Source organism: Watersipora subatra, chromosome 5 (genome assembly GCF_963576615.1).
Source record: "Watersipora subatra chromosome 5, tzWatSuba1.1, whole genome shotgun sequence".
NCBI lineage: Eukaryota > Metazoa > Bryozoa > Gymnolaemata > Cheilostomatida > Watersiporidae > Watersipora > Watersipora subatra.
The window spans coordinates 27,734,172-27,755,806 of NC_088712.1; the positions used below are offsets into that span (position 1 = coordinate 27,734,172).

The 21,635-nt window shown below is 34.7% G+C and overlaps 1 protein-coding gene across 3 annotated transcripts in view; it reads left to right on the forward strand.

Moving 5' to 3' along the window:
• Positions 1-21,635, forward strand: part of LOC137396494 (putative leucine-rich repeat-containing protein DDB_G0290503) — a 53,865-nt gene that overhangs the window by 11,580 nt on the left and 20,650 nt on the right. For 2 of the 3 annotated variants that reach the window (XM_068082791.1, XM_068082792.1), the window contains 10 exons: positions 1,883-2,050; positions 3,057-3,167; positions 4,643-4,797; positions 10,328-10,514; positions 11,130-11,221; positions 13,670-13,812; positions 16,230-16,321; positions 17,270-17,425; positions 17,895-18,053; positions 19,537-19,773. In XM_068082791.1, the coding sequence (XP_067938892.1) occupies positions 1,883-2,050; positions 3,057-3,167; positions 4,643-4,797; positions 10,328-10,514; positions 11,130-11,221; positions 13,670-13,812; positions 16,230-16,321; positions 17,270-17,425; positions 17,895-18,053; positions 19,537-19,773 (1,500 nt within the window). The remainder of the gene's footprint in view (positions 1-1,882; positions 2,051-3,056; positions 3,168-4,642; positions 4,798-10,327; positions 10,515-11,129; positions 11,222-13,669; positions 13,813-16,229; positions 16,322-17,269; positions 17,426-17,894; positions 18,054-19,536; positions 19,774-21,635) is intronic. The other variant, XM_068082793.1, reaches the window with a different exon arrangement.

The following is a 21,635-nucleotide window of genomic DNA, read 5'->3' on the forward strand; positions in this document are numbered from 1 at the left end:
AAAGTAAGGTCATGGCTAGCATACAGGTGTACTATCTACACATACATGGTTACGTTAATGTTGTGAAGAAATATATATTCTTTTTATTTAACATATTTTGACACATTTAATACGGCGTCGTAACTCTGCCTCGTCGTTAAACGAAGTTTTCTTGTACGAACTACAATTTTGACATTGGTTTCATGGTTGATACACCCTTAATAAGTGTGGATTTGTTGTGAGCGTTGGGTACACACAATATTTGGATTCCAATTAGGCTCTCATCATAATGGCTGAGAAATGGCCGTAGCTTGGTCATCATTTGTGTACATTTGGTCATCATTGGTCATTGATCGACACTACTAACCAATCTTTTGGAGGCTATGGTAGCCAATCGGTTGCAGTTGAGTTCGCTGGATAGTCAAAGTGTTTTTACTGGATTCATCTTTTAATCGATGAAGTAATTAATGTGGGAATTGTGTTTCCTTGATAGTGATGTTTAGAAGATAATTTCAAGTTTACTAATATGTGTAGTCCTCAATAATTGCTCATTGCGTACCTTTGGCTAATTTTGGATAGTTTTTCACCTCGTAGGGAGTTTTAAAAGACTCAAAGTGCTTTGTTTCAATGTATCCAACTCTGAAGTTATGTTTATATTTCTCTACAAAAATTACCTAATAAGAGGTGTGGCCAACGGGAATAGGTGGCCAAAGAGGATGTGTGGCCAATGATACGCATGTCCCATGGATCAATGAAACGCGTAGTCCATGGAGCATGGACCAATGAGACGCGTAGTCCATGGACCAATGAGACGTATTGATAAGATTATCGTAGGCCTAATTTCTATGAAATTTTATACTTCCATGTGCTGATGTTTATTATTGTTCAATCGCACTCGCAGTATTGTCACAATCCCATTCCAAACCCATTCAAGATCTCGCACAAAGTTTTATTTTCAAGACTTATTTAGTATCTGCTGAGAGAATTGGCAATAACTTTAGTTTTTCATTTACTTAGAATTTTGGTTTGTGACAGAAATTTGAGCTTGATTTCTCTTTTTGGAAAACAATTTTGTCGATGTATAAACACACCTTGAAGATGAACTTGCCCAAGATTTTAGTAGATTTTATCAGAAAGTATCAGTATTTTTCTATCATTTGTGATTGTTTTTGGTATTTGAGGTGATCTGGCTGCCAGGATGTTTCAAGATTAAAATTGACAAAACTTGATTGTGGTAAAAATGCTCAGATTCATGCGAAAGTGTGATTATGACTTCTGACTGACGGAATAGAGACGCGTAACGCTGCAACTTGAACTCAATAGCCGATATCAATAAAGAGAGATACAGTCGGCCTACCAACTAGTGACATCATTTCAGCGCGTCTTTTTTTCGCATTTTAACTGCGATCTCAAGTTTTGTCAATTTTCACCTTTAATCATCCTGGCAGTCAGATAACCTCAAACATCAAAAACAATCGGGAATGACTATCAGAATTTTTATTAAAACGCTCAGATCAAGAGAAAGTGCTATTATGACATTTCTAGTGTTAAAGAGACCGACAGAATGGTGGTGTGTAACTCTGCAGCTCGAACGTAATAGCCCATATCAACTATAACAACTAATTATGTCATTCCGGCAGTATTTTTCTTTTGAAAATTTCAACCACGATCAAGTTTTATTGATTTTAATCTTGAAACATCCTAGCAGTCAGATCACCTCAAACATCAAAAATAATTACAAATGATAGAAAAATACTTTCTGATAAAATCTACTAAAAGTTTGTTCAAGTTCAACTTTAGGCAAAGATATAGCTTGTTGGATACTTGATATAGCCTGAGGTGCTTTACCATAGCCTTAGGCTATTGACATGGCCTGAGGTGCTTACCGTGTTTTGTTTTGCAGAGCCGTGTCACCGACCTTACCGAACAAGTAGAAAAGCTTCAGATGGCTCTTGAGAGTGAGAAGACTAGTCTGGCTTGGACCAATGAGAAGCTACAAGAAGCCAACGGCAAGTTTGCATTGGCTGAAAGAAATCAGATGACTGGAAAGGCTCAGATGCAAGAAATGCAGGTAAATATATTTGCAGTTATCTTCTCTCTACTGAATTTACCATTTTACCTCTTTTTGTTTTTCTTTTTTGGGGTTCTAATCTAATAATAATTAGTTAGATAATTAGTCTTATAATAATTAATAATATAGTATAACTGTAATAATATATATAAGTAGTTCAATTATAATGTTATTATTATTATTACGCTTGCTAGGCATGTAGACAGCATGTTTTTACTTTAAAAATTTTTTAAAGAATTTGTGTGGGGAGAAAGTTTCAAAAAGTATTTGATTTCATTTATTCATAGAAGTTTGTGCCAAAGCCCACTTATTCATTAGTAGGGAAGTTGTCTTCCTCCTTTTAAAAATATTAGGAAATTATTTTATATGGCAAGTCTACTCATCACTTCTGCTTTCAAGCACTGCAAATACTGTTAGTATTACAAATAGCATGTTATAATATACACATCGGATTAGTGGTGAAAAATTCATGCTTTATATCTATAGTCCAAGATGTGTAGAACAACATGTCAGCTCAATGTCACTTGTCCATGACAATTATGGGCAGGTATGCTATAATTGCAGGTAGTTTATGTATATTTCTTTATGCGGTAATAACTTCTTGGATACTACAGTTTCCTTTATACTCCTAATATGAACATGATTGATATTTTAAGAGAGAGGTTGGCGGCTGGTTTACTGTACTTTCCAAATTCATTTTTAGCAAATTTATATAGCGGTTCAGTGAAAAGATGGGGTATCTATCATTAGTAACCCTCTATTACTTGCTAAAAATTATCTAATTAATCATTTTTATCAAAATTAGGAAAAGAGGAGACAACTCTCAGTTTGCTAAACTTGAAGGTTCATGAAATGTGCTAAAAGTTGTCTAGTATGACGGATTAGTAAACAAGTTGCTAATTGCCTTTTCTTCTCGTCATAAAGGAGTTGTCTACCCTCTTTTGCTTATTCCAGCTATAAGTGGTGTAGGAAGTCCTGTAATTAAAGCTATTATGTTTTGCTATAGAGACGTCTGCAGCAACTTCACGAGCAGCACAGAGCCGAGGTGCAGGGCATTCAGCAAGCGAGGTTCCAGGAGATCCAGCGGGTGCAGCAGCACTCATCACAACTTAGAGAGGTCTTTGTTTTCTCTTTTCATAGAGTTGTTTCTCATGCCCATAGATTTACGAAGCTATCACATGAAGTTGAATCTAACAAATTTAGGCAATCTTTATAGTTTTAGCACTTGTGATTTTATTAGCCTGCAAACTGATCACAGAAGGGGTCAAAGGTTATCTAATCATTTTTATCAAAATTAGGAAAAGAGGAGACAACTCTCAGTTTGCTAAACTTGAATGTTCATGAAATGTGCTAAAAATTGTCTAGTATGATGGATTAGTAAACAGGTTGCTAATTGCCTTTCCTTGTGATTTTATTAGCCTACAAACTGATCATAGAAGGGGTCAAAGGTTACTACTAGTTTCGTTATTCCTTTAAATATGTCAGTCGGTTTGCTTCTGTCATTCTATCTTCTGGGATCACATCAAATAGTAAAAGATGTTGTTAGAAAGTAGGGATATTTTTCCATCATTTGAGATTTTGTTTGCTGTTTTAGATGATTTTACTGTCAGGATGTTTTAAGATTAACATCAGTTAAACTTGATTGCGGTTAAATCCCTCAGAATAAAACTCTAAAACTGACGTCAGTTATCAGGCACATTGTTTATCAATGATACAAGTACGGTCTCATCAGATAATGATATGCTTACACAGCATTTAGAGTAACAATGAAACCATTTCTAATCAATCCATCTTTAAGTTATTTAGAACATCTATTGAAATGTATCAGAGACTATATTTTAAGTTTTATTCTAACAATCATGAGCAAATGCAGAATGAAATATATTTCGATAAACATGCATAACACTGCAACTTGGATGCAATAGCCATAACAAGAGGAACAAACAGAAAACACAACTACTGATGTCATCTTTGGAGAGGTCTTTTTCTTCTGAGAGTTTTACCGCGATCAAGTTTTGTCGATTTTAATCTTGAAACATCCTAGCAGTCAGATGGCTTTAAATTCGCAAATAATAAAAAAATATCGATACCTTCTAATAAAAAAATATTTTGATAAAATCTACTAAAATTTTGTGTATAAGATCGTCTTTAATTTACTGATTTACTTCTGTTTAAATTAAAATATATATATATATTTATATATATTAAAATATATATATTTATATATATATATTTCAATATATTTTTATATGTAATACAAATATTTAATATAGCATGTATATAAAATATATATATATACTGTATTAAATATATATATTTAATACAGTATATATATATTTTATATATATATTTTTTATATATATATAAAATATATTTATATACAGTATATATATATTTTAATATATATATCTTTATTATATATACATGTATATATATTTTATATATTTAAAATATATTTATATATATAAAATATGTCCAGAAATTAAAACAACACTTTTTGGAAATTTAGTAAGAGGTTCCTATGTTGAAGAGTAAGGACATTTAGCTGTGGTGTGTTTTGTTTTTATCACCGTTTATCCACCGCATGTTCAGGAAAATCAGAGGCTAAGGCAGGTCCTCCCCAACACTGACGAAATGGCGCAGATGAGGACACAGCTGCGGGTAGTAGAAGCAGAGCTAAAAGATCAGCAAAGGCATGTGGCGGCGTCAGAGGGCAAGTGTCAGGAGCTGAGCAGCAGACTCTCCAGGTCAGCATCATATTGCATCATTAATGTGGCCACATGATTACCGTAAGTCCTCATGCTCAAGCCGTGCGGCTTGTCATTGGGCGCGGCTTGTCATTGGGCGCGGCTTCTGGTTCAAGATCATAGGCCACGGCTTAAGGCCATTCTTTTAAAACTTACGTGGCGCTCAGGGCGGCTTTTTGATAATTGCAGTCTCTGCTCAGCTCCCGCGCTATAACCATAGAATCGCATTCGTGATACACTTTTATGTATGGGGGTTTTGGCGACTTACTCGTTTATTTTCAAGGTCATGTTTATGGAATACTTTAGACTAAAGAAGAGTTTATCGCTGTAAGTCGAGATGAATTCGTGACACACGAGTGAGAGACAAGTGGCTGGGAGCGTGTTAATACCTGCTGACATCGAAGCAGAAACTATGGACCAAACTGAGTGCAAAGCAGTTTTTCTTATTCAAGAGGACGAGGGTATAACGAAACCCGTCTCAACACTCGCACCCGAAGGGGTCAAGGACAACAAAACCTCATTCGTTAGCCGCGGTCTGTGGGCATATGTGGCTTGTTGATAAGGGCTGCTAGATACCACAGACGGCTTGTTGGAGGGTTATTTTTCCTTCGTGTGTCATCTGTTTGTGAGCACAAGCCGCGCGGCTTGAGCATGAGGACTTACGGTAAAGTGATCACTTTTAGATTATCAACTATAATTAAGAAAAAGTTAACACTTTCAATATAATTTTAATAGATTTTTCCGGTCTATATATCATTTTCTATTCTAAGATCAATGCTGCAAAGAAAAATGTTGTATATCTCTAAAACAAAGTAGAATAAAAATAAGTGTGCACTTTAATAATAGTTGACAGTTCTGTCTAGATAGCCAGGGTTAGAGGTAGGGTAAAAGATTGATATCAATGAGACTTCATGTCGAGATATTCAGCTTGGTAGACCGACACTAACATCTGCACCAGTTGACTGCCTTTGGGTATATCTGAATAACTGTGCACATTATACTATAGTGAAACAAAAATATATATATTTACTATTGTAAGAGCGGTGTCTATCTGTCCATCCAGTCGTCCATTTTTTCCGTCTGTTTTTTGAAGTCAGGGTTAGAGGATATAATAAAAGATAGATTTCAATAGGACTCCAACTAGGGACATTCAGCTTGGTAGACCAACACTCTAACATCTGCACCAGTTGACTGCCTTTGGGTATATCTGAATAACTGTGCGCATACTTATTCTCTGCGCTTTATTGACACACCTGACTATCTCTCACAGCGCATTAGACTGCCAGGGTTCTGGTTTATATACATGGAATAGTGATATCCCTGTACGTACTTTTCTCCATCAAGTGCGACAAGAGTAAAAAATGATATTTTCAAGACTTACTACGCGATTCTCATTATTCAAACCGAATTTGAGAATTTGCATCGGATTGATGTTTTACATTATATATCATTTTTTGCGCAATCATAAACCTTATATAAATTCTTTGTTAACCGGAATCTCTCCTATGATATGAACAGCATCTGTCTGTCCGGCTGTCTCAGACTTTGTCAAGAATTTTGTTCTCTTAGTTAGGATTAAAATTTTATTAGCAACAAAATTGCTTCCCACAGGAATTGAACTCGCGTGCTTTGATTTACATTCTGCTACTCTAACCACTACACCACTGAATCACATCTGGGCTTCAACGAAAAAAAAACAATTATCTGTATGCGTTGAGCTAACAAAAATATTTTGACAACCCTTCCTAAGCGTAGTTTCGCCTTGAAAAATATCTTATTTTTATTCTGATTTAGTGTTAGCAATGACCAGTCATGCTAGATGCATTACAGCTACGAATTTTTACTAATTTTAGTTCTATGGGCTTTGGGTGATTGTTATTGAACAATGATACTACTGAAATGCATTATTCTTGTTTTATCAGAAATAATGATGCCGCAAACTGTAATAATATTGCTAAATCGGCCGAGCCGGACACGCTCACGATCTTTGAAAAGGGCTGAAAATGTTTTCCTTATCCATTCTGCAACCCTTTTGTAGTATTTTTCATGGCATCAGCTAATGTAAAGTTTTATGATGATTAATTAGGTAACAAAACATTTTTATAGATGGTGTGGTTCAAAAGCTAGGGCGTTTCATGTATATGCACACCTGTCAAATATTAGGTTTTGTCAAATACGTTATTACGTTCCAGTAAAGAAATTAATTTGGTAACGAAAGAGTTAATTATGCGCATACTTATTACAATAAGAGTGCAGAGAAGGAAAAGATGATGTGCTGAGTTTACAAGTTTAGATAATAACAGGCTTGTGTTAAAGTATTGTCTACTGTAAAGTGTCTCTGGATACAATTACTATGATATACGGTTTTTCCACCTTATGAATTGGAACATGATGATTTTTTTCACCTCACCATACAAATTTTTTTCACCATACGAGTTCATCAAAAATTTCACCGGATTTCAAATTTGGCAAGATTATAACAAAAACATTGCAATGCTGTTCGCCGAAAATATTTTCGCAACACCTGAAAGAGACATGATGACCGATTTCTCTCAGTTCATCAATTCTTGTGTGTAAAATGGTAATATTTTCCCTTTAAAACCGGTAACAAAATTGGAGTTGCGATCCTTTCAAAAAGAATAATTCAGTGGTCAGACAACTTTTCTTAACTCGTTAACAAAAATCCACTTCATTACAAAAACAGCAGCATTCGGCTATCAGGTTGAATGAGGTTTTAATGAGACCAGCTAAAATTATAGGCCATTATATTAAAAACAAATAGAAAGTTGAAAATCAGTAAAGTATATAAAAATTCATACCAAAACTTAGCTTTAAGTTTGCGTTTAGTAAGCTAAACTTATTTAAAGTGAATTCAAAGTTTATGTTATACGTGCCTCTGTCTTGAAGGTAAGCACTCGCTACGACACGCACTACACAGCACATTGCAACATTACATTGTATTGCAGACCATAACCAATAAATACACTAAATACAATAAAGTTACTGTAGGTAAGTATAGTTACTAAGGTTAACATACTATTTTGTTACTCATTTTTAATATGTACGGCACTTATATAAAAAATTTTGATGATTCATACCAGGGGATGTTTGCATTATATAATTACTATAGTTTCTACACCCCTACATATGATTTATCTACATACGATGTCAACCCTGGAACAGATCAAAATCATATTCTGAGGGTGCGCTGTATATTATATATGTTTTGCATATGAGAGCTGTAAAATGATAAGGTGAGAAGATGCTATTTGTCTAGCATCTACAGTATGACCTATTGACCTTTTACCTGTTCATAAAGGAGTTTTTCCGACATATTAATATTTATGCTGGTGTCACCAGAAATTTTAACCAAACCTTTAAATCCTTAAAACGCCATAATTTTTATAACAAATTAAATTGAATAATATTATCAGTATTTGTATGTTTGCTGCTACAAGGTAGCACCCATCTTCAACATAATTTAATTATAAGTTCTGGTTGTAATCAAAAATGATTTATTTAGAAAAGGAAATTCTTGTGATGACCTTCGCACATGAGAATGCTTAACTGAACCTTTTTTGTAGGCAGATAAGTGTTCAGTCTTAAGAGTAAGTCCTCATATATAGGGGACTACTATCTGAGGGTATTCATCGCCTGTTATTTGGTTGCCCAGTAGTAACCAGGCTTTTGTAAACAAATGTTTTGTGTTTCTAAGGGGTCATGGAAAATCCACCAGCACGAATAATAAACACATTTGGTACAAGGTTGTTTAGTTCCTCAGAAACAAATTTTTTTATCTATTTTAAAAATAGAAAATGTTTATAATATTTTAATAAATTTTTCGCCGATTTTATGGCGATTCTTATTTGTCATATTGGAATTACCTGAGCCGTTGTATTTCATTCGCTGTTAGTCCACATAAAGTTACTCTCATTTGGTGATAAATTAGGTTAACCCTTTCGCGGGCAGTGCGACGTTTTTGTCGCTTTGCGATACGGCTGCTAATGGGCAGTGCGACGTTTTTGTCGTTTCGGTAACGTATTTTATTATTGCCGTTTCTGGTTAGCTAAATGCTGTTTTTTGTTTACTTTTTTTACCAATAGCAAGCTACAATATAGTAGTTTAGGTTAGCCTCAAAATTTGACTTCAAGGTTGAAAAAAAACGATCGTTTTTAGCAGTGATGAATAAATAAACTTTCGAAAAAAATTAGAAAATTGTTCTAAATAATTTATTCACTTTTATTTTTCTTGTTTCGGTTTTAGCTTTTATTTACCGAATTTTTTGAGAGTTTGACTTTAGTTTACCGTCATGGCGATTTTTAAAACAACCTTCCGAGATTATTCTAATAAAGCAAGTACTAGTACCGAAATTACTAAGAGATTCAGAGCTGACAGTGACTTTTTAGATTTAGTAGCAAGAGATGACAGTGAATCAGGTTTGAATTGTGATTGTAATGACTTTAAATCTGGAAGTGACAGTGATAAAAAGGCTGGTAGCAGTAATGATGAGGATGTGAGTAGGAGTGATGCCAGTGCCTGGCAGAATATAACCAACATAAACAGAGATAAATCTCCTACAATTCAGCAGTTTATAGCAGTGATAGGCCCAGTATTTACTCTAGTAGATGCTCAACCAGTAGAGTATTTTGAAAAGTTTTTTAAGCCTGTCAATCCAGGAAGTACATTTTTGTGGGAGCTCTTTGTTACACAAACAAGTACATGGTGCAAAGACTGTGATGTGGGCCTTTGTAAAGGAGAATGCTTTTGAAAATATCATTCGTAAATAGACAATTATTATGAAAAGCATATATTTTATGTTATACATTTTTATTTGTTTATAATATATATATGCCTATAGACATATACATGTATACATATGCACCTTTAAACATAGATGTATGCACATAATAGCACACAGAAAAGTGTATGAACCTTTTAAAAAAAATTGATATTTTGGAAAATTAATTTGCCCATGGGAGTCTGATTTAGTTTTGAAAATTCGCCTGCGAAAGGGTTAAAGAACAAAACACAGCATATAGTTCCAGTGTATAACCACTTGTTTTGTTGATTCTCATGAAAATTTTGATATTTTGCGATCAAAGTATCAAAACATAGAAAGTGACTCATCATTTCATTACTGAGAGCTCTGATGTAAATTAGGTATTTCCTAAGAGAAAATAATTTCTGTCTGTAAGCTTGTGTGCGATAAATTGGACTTATCTTTGTTAGGTCCAAACTTGTAGAAAAGTTATGCTCACTATGTATTTGTTTGAGCTGTTGCAGAAGTTATGCTCACTATGTTTTAAGATTGAGCTGTTGCAGGAGTTATGCTCACTATGTATTTGTTTGTTTGAGCTGTTAGAGGGGTTATGCGCACAATGTATTTTTGAGCCATTTGAGGATTTATGCTCACTATGTATTTGTTTGAGCTGTTGCAGGAGTTATGCTCACTATGTTTTTAGTTTGAGCTATTAGAGGAGTTATGCTCACTATGTATGTGATTATGTTAGTTCATGTGCGTATCTTGTAGTGCTAATGAGGCCTACCGACAGGAGAATCTGCGTTGCACTGAGTTTAGTAAGAGAGTGGAGGAACTTTCCTACCAAAAATCTCACCTTGATAAAGAAATCTCGGAATCACAGGCTAAAGTTCTCGCGACAGAGGGGCAACTGCAGCAGCTACGCGAGCACCTAAGAGACAAAGATCTTGAGATCAAGGTGAGGACTGTTTTAGCTCGGAGGTCGTGAGGTTATATATACTTTTCTATATGTTGTATGCTTGGGTCGTCTAAAGGCCTGGGTCCTCCAAAGGCATGGTTACAAACACACATACAATTAGTTGCTGACATATTCTGTAGATATTTGTTGTGACTACATCCACCGATGTTACTAAATGTTGTTTTGACAAATAGATTGATCTATGAGATTTCGCTTCATGGGTGTGAAGACTATGCCATCTTTCCTATACTCTCCAATTTGCTTATTGAAGTTTAGGATGTTTATTAGCCAATGTGGATTATCAAATATCTATTATCTAATACAGATTTACATTATTATTAAGATTATTAACAGATTATTAAGATATTGTTAACAGATTAACAATAACATTAGTGCAGCCATTTGTATTGCTATATTTGTATTATTCATATTATTCCGTATTATTATTATATTCGTATTCCACAAGAAAAAAATGTTATACGTTTACAAGGAAAGTACAAAGATGCTATAAGTTGGTGACATACATTGTCTCAATTGTTTTGATAGAATGTTCTAATTTGTAACACGTAGTAACCATCGTATCGCTGTTACAAGCATCTTTCTACATTGTTTTAGGAGCTGCACTCAGAGATACTCGCTGCCAAGCAAACCGCTGCTGAAACAATTTCGACCACTTCTCTTGCCGACAACAATAAAATTCTCGAGCTGTAAGTCAAGATTCTCTCAAGCAAATATCTTATTTGCAAGTGATTTGTAGGAAGAGGTACGATGTATTTTTGTGATATTCAGATGCAAAGAGATGATTTCAACGAATGACAACTATTGTTAAGATATGCCGTGAGTTAGGTTGACACAAAAGAATTTGAAAATATTGGAAAAACAAGATGATATTACTTGAAATTGGAGCTGAAAATAAAAATTTTGAAATCTCAACAGAAAATCATTCAAAAATAAGGAAGAAACTTGCTAAAAAAAAATTTTTTGTTGAAAATAGAGAATTTAGAAAAAAACAACTGTGTAGAATGAGAATAGGGTATAAAAAGAGGCGAGTTTTTGCCAATGAGTGAGTGATGGATGCTTCTAAGCACAAAGATGAAAGATGTATTTGATGTTTGAAGAGAAATAAAAACCAATTTAATGTGTTTTTTATATGTTCAAGCTATTGTAAGTTGGAGCTAATATTCCCATACACACACCACACTCTATAGTCTAACCTAGACATACAGGATTACTCTGTTTCAGTATTTACTTTGTATGTTGAGATCATCATAAAGTGGAGCAAATATTCTTATAGGAATATAGCTTGTTTGTAATCCATCTCACAGCTCAAAAACTTAATCATGAGTACATCCAGTAGTAACATAGGCTATTAAAGCAAATCCGTTATATGTGAAAACTAAATTTTATTTAAGAAACTAAATTATCGTATGTATAAAAACTATCTAAAATATCTAGAATATCTTTGGAAATGTCTGGTATATATCAAAACTAAAGAATATCTAAAATAATCTAAGCAAATAAAGAAATAGTGAACAGCAGTAGATTTTGATTTCTGTCACTTTGCTTTAGTGTTAAAGACAGACGAATCGGAATGTATTATACGGAATATGTATTGTAGTGGCGATAGGGATATGTAGCTACTCTCACAAGACTACCAGCATGTTAAACTAACTTTGTTTTCATTTTTGTTTGCTTTTTTCCGATATTCTCTATGTTTTATTTTTAATCGTCCTGGTCAGTTTCTTCATTACTAGTTGCAGAGAATCAATTCATTCTTCAGAGAATCAATTTGAAGAAATATGGTCGTTTTTTAACTGTTTTAATTCTAAAAGTTTTTAATTTTCCTTTTCCCCACTGTCAGTTTGCATTATTTTTGGAATCCAGGATTTCTAAAATAACAATGCATAGAGCAATGCATAGAGCAATGCATAGAGCAATGCATAGAGCGCTTAAAAACTAAACAATGTGAAGAAAAACTGCGTATATGCGTATTTATTTTAAAAAGAAGTAATGTTTCAAAAAACCTCGAACATTACATGTTGAAATCATTCTGCATGTTAAAATAAATATTTGCTCAAATTTTCCATCTAATGTCGAAAAATTTATTAAGGCGATCATAAGTTAAGGTTTGACCATTATTCATTTTACCAATTCATTTTACCAATCTATTTTACCAATTTTACCAAAATCTATTAAGACTTTTTAATACTCAATTATACAGTCTAAACAAGTAAATTAACAAAATAATCTTTACTATAATAAGAGCCATGTCCATCTGTAGCTACAGTTGGGAAGAAGGATTACATCATATTGGACTTGACCTTGCCTAGCTTACTAGACCCAATGCTCTAACATTCTGGTGACCGAAAACCTTGAGGCGTTTTGTGCTTGCGTATAATTAATAAACCTCGCAATCTCTCAGGGCGAACTAGACTTCCAGAGCACTAGAAGTCAATTAAATGAGGCTTTTAATGTTCTGTTACCTTGGAGACAGGTGAATGGTAGTTTAGGCTGTTAGAGATAGTGATGGAAGTAATGTAACTTACAAAATAGTCTAGGTGTAGATTATCCGAACTTAGCATGTTTTTTTCGATTGTTTGCATATAGTATTTCAAAATAATTTTTCCCATTTTAATTTTTATTTTGAGAATACCTTCAGTGTATAGCTGAACTTTTTATTATATGGTGAAAAACAAAGGTAGGTAAAGAGACAACATATCAACAGAAGAAAATTAATTAGCCAAAGAGAAAGTAATTAGTCCCAAAAAATTAAATGGTTAAATAGAAAGTAAATACTCAGAGAAAATCAGTAAAAATAGTTACAGCAAGGAAAGCTAGCAAAACAGAAAATCGTTAGTTAAAGTGAAAGTAGATAGTCAAAGAGAGTGTTAATCGTTACAGCGTAAGTTGATAGGTAAAGGGAAACTCCATAATTAAAGCGAAAGTCTGAGATAGTAAAAGAGAAAGTTGATAGTTGAAGGGAAATGAGATAGTCAAAGTGAAAGCCAATAGTTAAAGGGGAAGTAGATAGTCAAAGAGAAAGTCAACTTGAATGAAAGGGTTTGCTGGCAGAGAAAATCAACACTCATAATTAACTTAACTATAGAAAAGTTCCAGGCGTGAAATGTGATAAACTAGTAACTCCATACCTGCAGGGAAGCAGGTGTAGCAGAACTACAGTCCTCATTGGATGAGAAGCAGAGAGAGCTGACTAGCCTGGAGACCCAACTCGCTCAGGTTACTGCTGACTTAGAGCGTGTAGACTCTGTCACCAAACCTCAGCAGAACGGGATTGCTGGTAAGATTCCCGAGTTGCAGTGGTGATCGTAATTATGGGATACTTGAACACATCCATTATCTATAAATCTCAAAGTTTGTGCTTATGTTTCGGTTTGTCCAGCTATAGCTATTAAAATTTAGGAATGAAATATTTGTTTCTTGCTGGATTTGAACTCAGAACCTCCTATTCACCAAGCAAATATCTTACCAATTAAGCTACGTGAGATTTATGGATTCATTTGGCGATATATGTCGCTATGTGGGTGAATGTCATTTTATGCTTGCTCTCACGGCTCTTATTAGCAACTTTAGCTATACATTACTAGCTCACGCAAATTAGCCATTGGCAATGTGCCAGGCTAATGGCAAGTGGCAGGCAACTACATTGCCTGTCATTGTTTATAAGCTGATTTTTAATACCCGTGCAACTCCGAGCATTTTACTAATTTGTTATTAATTGATAGTTCGTTAAGTATTTATTACATGAAGTATGACAATATGCACATAGATGGAAAGCTAAAGATGTTCTACACATGAATACTATTAAATATTCAATGATGTTTGCTTTTTTAGTCTGGTTTTGGTGTAACATAATAGTATCTGTGCTCTATGACAAAAAATCTAGTGAAAATTAAGTTTATATTCGTTAACCAAATTTGCTATATATGTATAACGTAGAATTTGAACATACCTGTACGTGCGACTGTACGTGTATGTACTGTACGTATGAAAGTAAGTTCTTTGCCTTTTGAGTAATCGTAGCATCTTATTATTAAGTGGACCAGCCCCTATTGTCAATCACAGGATAAAATAAAATGGGCCCCCAATAAATAGATTACATTCCTTGAGAATACTACAGAGTGTCTACTAAACTTTCTTCTCTAATGTGTATTGTGTAGTACATATGGTCTGAGATACTAAAGAGAGTGAGTTTATGCCATAAATGACCAGGATAATGAAAAGAATTGCTCGGTGATCCTATGATTACAGTCACCGATGTATGTGAGCGTATATCTGTCTGATTATGTTACGCTGCAGCTATGCATAATACTTGTGTTATTATGTAGGCGTGTATATATAGTTCATAATCTGAGCATGTAAACTATTCCGCTACCTTGTTGACATGTTAATGGTTATGTAATGGTTGTCATACTTTGGGCATGTACTTCATTATGTCATATCCTAGGCATGTAATTCATTATGTCATATCTATGTCATATATATCATTATGTCATATTATGGTATGAAAATTTCATGTTATGTTGCTGACATGTTATGTTAAATTTTATACTTGTAACTATAGCGGAGCTTTTACTTATGAAAGACTTTACGTACGAGATTTTTAAGTTACAAAACGTCTGTTGGTAGAAATTTTGCTTCGACTTGTGAAAGACATCTTTAGATACGAAAAACCGAAAGGTCATTCGTATTTTGGCCCGTTGGTTTATTCCATCATTTGGCACATTTGCTTCTTACGATTACGACTTGGAACATGTCTCACTCAGTTTCCTTTGCTAGCAAAAGTCAGTAAATGGTAATTACCGACTTTTTGTTGTATAGTATGGAGTTATCATGGACTACCAACAAGGGAGGACAACTTTTGTTTCTAGCCATTTAAGTTTTCCGTTTGGTTCAAGATGACAGTTTTTCAGTTCATGCCGATGTAAATAAATTTTTTTATTTACGTTTTTAAAAACATTTATTCTGAGCAAAACAAACTCAAGGCAGCAATACAACTTCCACCGTTTCTGACTGCCATTCTCAAACCTTTTCCCTTTGCCTCATCTAGACAGCCTTAGATAAACAAACAGGCTGCTCATAGTTTTTATTTGTTATTTTTCTGGTTTTTTGTACTTCTTTATTTATTATGTAGTAAAACAATTCTAACATGTATTTGTTACAGGTTTTCACCATTACATGTATACCTATATATAATTTATACAGATGTTTTATCCGAGTTTTGTTTAGGCTTGCAACAGACTAGGGCAGTTACCAGTTACCCTGTTCTAAACCGACTTACCAGTCGGTTTAGAGCAGGGGTTCCCAATTAGGGTTCCCAATTAACTATCTTTATAAAGATCTGGTCAGCATCTTATTGAGTGACAAGGAAGTGGAAAATCCCCAAAGTTATAGAAAGTATGATGAAACTATGAATGATAAGACAGTACACAATGTAATAAACACCCAGTTTATTAACAACAAACAACAATATGCAGCATGTAACTATTATGCACAGCTTTGCAAATACAATGTATCAGCAAAAATTTATAAATAAAGGCCAGAATTCTCCTCCTGAAAATAAAAATTTTCCCCTTTGGAGAGAATTCCCCACCATTTGGGAACCACTGGACTAGGGCATTTATTTGATTAAATCAGTTATTACTTGAAATAATATTCGGTTTGCGAAAGTATTTGTTGAGGTATTTGTTGTCTTAGGCGCTGGAGACAACTCCCATCAGCTTCTGCAGCTCGAAGACAAACTTAGTCAAGTGCAGTTGGAAGTCGAAGAGTTTCGTAACAAAAATAATGTAAGTTCTATTATAATCACTAGTACCTAGCGATCTAGTGAGCAGTGATAGATCATCGGGTGTAATAACTATAATTATGTACAATTATTTAGAAATGCCAGTGAGCGTGTCAGTGGTGCAGAGTGTCAGTATATCACGCTGAAAGTCACAGGTTCGAATCTCATATGGTACAATTTCTTTCTCGACGTACAACTATGGCCTCGGACAGATGAAAGGATGATCATTAGTTTACGAATGAGTACCCTTTGTGTTTGTACAATAATTCCAAAATGTAGTAAATGTGGTTTGGTGGTGCATATGGTAGCTTGTCTGGATGATAAGCCTAAAGTCCAAGTGTGAATCCCATGTGGTGCAATATATTTTCCAACATCTAACCATGATTTCAGCCACGCGAATGGACGCGTGGCTAAAGTCTACCTCCTGCAATAAACAATAGAGTTGTCCCCTCCTAACACGACACCAGTATGTCAACAGATGTTTGAGCAAGGAGTGGAGTTTTGGCAGCTAATTACATTTTACAGAAAGAATCTATGTGCTAGTAGTAGTAGCCCAGAGTGGTCTAGAATGTGTGACCTGCAAACAACGGGTTGGGGTTGATATCCCAAAAAGTGACATCCAACATTAAATAGCTCTCCGCAACTTTGCATGTTTTCAGTTGTCTGGGTTCCCTTACCACTCGACTAATACGTGTCCAGCCAAAATCACAGAGTCATTGTTTGTGTAACACTGGCTCTTAAAAACAGGCACAACCTCTGCTTGCAGTAAACTAAGCAGACATCATATCTACTATTATCGTTATTATTGTAGACGACTGCGCGTTCTGTTAACTACAGCTGGTACGAATAACTACTGTATGTACTATTGTCTGTTGTAAGTACAGTCAGCTGTAAATATTGCTCACTAATAGAGCTGACAGCCAATATTAACAGAACATTTGTACTTTTGCAGGAACTAAAGAAACAAAACTGGTCAATTTCTGAAGAGCTCAAGAAGGCAGAACCTGCAGCTGCTTCTGTTGCTCTACTGGAAGCAGAACTTGATGAAAAGTCATCGTTGATTCACGATCTGAAGGCTCAGAAACATTCACTCAATCAGCAGAATAATGTATGTTTAACTGGTTGGTTCATTCGATCTCAATCTGCCCTCTTTGACCGACTGAGGGTTTGGCTCTTTTGACCTCTTCGAGCGTAGAGTGCGCCATAGTTGTCTGTCCCGGCTTGTCAGAGATGTTCGTTCCTTCCAGAACTTTCCTAAAGGCAATGTTTGGAAGTGACTACTCTAAACTTTTGTTCAGCTTTTATCTTGCTGCGGTCAGACAGGATCATGTTTTACACGTAGAAAAGAAACAGTAGTATTTTTTATAACAAGTACCATTTTATAATTCGTTGTCTCGACTCCTCCACGATACTAATAGACTACCACATTTTAGAACAATTTGGTTCAACTCGCGCAATAATTCATCTTTTCTGTCTTCTCATTTATATTTTTGGCATGTAATAAAAAACATCGTTTTTTTATGGTTTACTAGTGCCAATAAAAAGATTATACATATCATCTTTTTGCTTGTCTCTAGGAGCTCATGGTCAAGATAGAGCAACTCTCTTCTAGTACAACGTCCAACTCTGAGGAACTGCGCAAGCAGCTTCACTCTACCCGGCAGCAGCTCGATGAGAAAGAAGAAGTGATCAGTTCTCTGGAGTTGTCTCTCATCGCTGAGAGAGACAGAGTGGCTGTAAGTGACAAGCCTAAAATCCTTGTGTAGAGTTTATAACATGTATTTGTGCATCTTTAGTTGTATTCTGCTTCAGTAATGATGTAAGGATTTACAGAAAATAGTAAAACATACGTTTCTTTTAACTTTTTTGAAACAATTTGTTCTAATGGTTTCTCGCAGCCACACGGTCAGTTGTACCTTTTGCTTCGCTGCCATTACAGTTTGGGTGTTTTTGACTTTAGGAAGCCTTTTACTTTTATTGATTAGTGAAAAAGTTTGTCGTTGAAACTGCTAAAAACTCGTATTACATCATCCTTATGTACTTTTAAATCTTAAAAAATATCTAAGTTATCATCGTGGAATTGAAATAGTGCGTCAATTTTTGAAAAATGTGCTCGATCATAGCGTGTAGGTTTCAACATAACATTATTTGTTACTTGTAGTAACATCGCGATTCAAATTCATTAGTAATCATTTGGAAATTGTCTCATACATTCTGACTGAGGCTGTCACGGCCAAATTTAAAAACAAGAAAAAGCAGTTAACCATGCCTAAATGGTGTTTGGATGAAACCATCACCATCCCATATTAACGATTGATAAAAAATTGTGGAGATTCACTTGATAAAAATCTTAGACATCCACTCTACCACTCTATATAGCATTCAAGCTGTTTTTTGCTTATATAAAAATCACTGGTCAGTGCTGAATGATTGCTCTAGGTGTATAGGATCTTAGTGATAGTTCTGAAAATATTTTGCGTTATTCAGATTACAGCTATCCACAATAGATGGTTTATCCTAATAACCTAGGTACATTATCGCTGTTTATCCATATAACATATTTCTACTTTAATACGTTATAGCTGTTTATCCAGAGAACATATCTCTGCTTGAGTACATTATTGCTGTTTATCCAAATAATCTAACTCTGCCTGAGTACGTTATTGCTGTTTATCTAGATAACCTAGCTGCCTGATTGTGTTATTGCTGTTTATCCAGGTAACCTAATTCTGCCTTAGTGCATTATTGCTGTTTATCTAGATAACATAACTCTCCGTACATTATTGCAGTTTGGAGTGCCATTCAAGTAAATTAAATCGTCAAAAGCAAGCTAACTGTTTATTGAATAAATAATAAGTCAATTTAAACTTATTCTGTGTTTTATTTGAATTACTAAACCAATAAGACAATCTATTGGCTCCTAAAAGTTCCTATCTTACTATATTCCTGTAGACATTAGAAATACTCCACAGCTAGCGATTCGTACCAGATTATCCTTGTAAGCTGGTTGTTGAATTTGTACAGGGTGTGAACATCTAAAGTAGAAATATTGCATCCTTTATAGCGGTTTGCGGTTTCATATATCTGGCAATCAGTGTTTGGAGTTTTCCCTCCTTGGTTGCTGTAAATAAGGAACGTGTCATTGTCTTGAGCTAACAGTGTTACTGTAGAGGTCTGTGATTTGACTTGAATTTTACTAACAAGCCTCTCCTCACACAGGCCACCGAGTTAGAATGTAAAAACATCCTTGAGAATGAGCTGAATCAAACACTTTCCGCAATCGAAGATCAACACGCAGCTAGGATAGGTGACCTTTTGTCCTCTCTTGGCACTTCAGAGGCACGAATCACTGACCTTGAAAGGATGCTCCACCAATCAGAGAGCAGAATTAAACATTTCGGGCAGAGCAGTGTTCCAAAGGGTTTCGATTCTGAATCGTTGTCCTCTAAAAGTGACGTAGGTTTGCTGCTTGCTGCCCGTTAATCGTTGTTCCTGCTTTCATGTGCATGACTTCCTGTCTCATGGTATACTCAGTTGTGCTCTGGTTGCGCTGCATGCTGCCTGCCTATTGTCTCCTTATCCCAAAAGAATACCTGCTTGCTTGCTCGCTGCTGGTGGTGGATCGACCATTTGCTTCCAGGATAGTTTCTATTTTTTTATGATTCGTTATGACCATTTTATCTACCTGTGGAACGAAGTGAGTCAAAAAACAAGGATTTGTCTGCTTTTACGCACTAGTACTTTTACATAACTTTGTGTCAACACACTTTGACATCTCAGTGTAGATGAACTACTGAGCAAAGCTGAGGGTCACTGATCTATGAATCATTAACTAATCTTCAGGTTTTTATCAAATAGTGATTTGTCTGCTATTGGTATTATCAGCAGGATCGTCTTCACAGCACAAATGATTCCATGTGGCACCTTTGTTCATTCGCATCAACTTTGCTGATTAGACCACGTTCAGCCTCTTCGCTCACTATGGACTTGATTGCTTTCTTCCGCTGCTGTTTTTAGTTATGTTGGTACCTCTATCGTGTTGGTACCTCTATTGTGTTGGTACATCTATCGTGAATGTTCATGTTGTCAATACTGGTTTAGAGCACGGAAGAGCTCACTGTCTACTATACTGCTGAGATACAGAAATACCCTTCACAAAGAGACAACTCTGCTGATGTAAGCTGTATTTGGTTATCCCAATTAGATATGACAGCAATTGAGTGTTTACTTATGCAATGTTATAACTTAGAATAGCAACGGCAATGCAGACGATATATAATGTAAGTCAACATAGTTCATGTAATGTAAGTTAACATAGTTCATGTAATGTAAGTCAACATAGTTCATGTAATGTAAGTTAACATAGTTCATGTAATGTAAGTTAACATAGTTCATGTAATGTAAGTTAACATAGTTCATATAATGTAAGTCAACATAGTTCATGTACTGTAAGTTAACATAGTTCATGTAATGCAAGTCAACATAGTTCATGTAATGTAAGTCAGCATAGTTCATGTAATGTAAGTCAGCATAGTTCATGTAATGTAAGTCAGCATAGTTCATGTAATGTAAGTCAACATAGTTCATGTAATGTAAGTCAACATAGTTCATGTAATGTAAGTTAACATAGTTCATGTAATGTAAGTCAACATAGTTCATGTAATGTAAGTTAACATAGTTCATGTAATGTAAGTCAGCATAGTTCATATAATGTAAGTCAACATAGTTCATGCAATGTAAGTTAACATAGTTCATGTAATGTAAGTCAACATAGTTCATATAATGTAAGTCAGCATAGTTCATATAATGTAAGTTAACATAGTTCATGTAATGTAAGTCAGCATAGTTCATATAATGTAAGTCAGCATAGTTCATATAATGTAAGTCAACATAGTTCATATAATGTAAGTCAGCATAGTTCATATAATGTAAGTTAACATAGTTCATGTAATGTAAGTCAACATAGTTCATATAATGTAAGTCAACATAGTTCATGTAATGTAAGTCAACATAGTTCATATAATGTAAGTCAACATAGTTCATGTAATGTAAGTTAACATAGTTCATGTAATGTAAGTCAACATAGTTCATATAATGTAAGTCAACATAGTTCATGCAATGTAAGTTAACATAGTTCATGTAATGTAAGTCAACATAGTTCATGTAATGTAAGTTAACATAGTTCATGTAATGTAAGTCAACATAGTTCATGTAATGTAAGTCAACATAGTTCATGTAATGTAAGTTAACATAGTTCATGTAATGTAAGTCAGCATAGTTCATATAATGTAAGTCAACATAGTTCATGTAATGTAAGT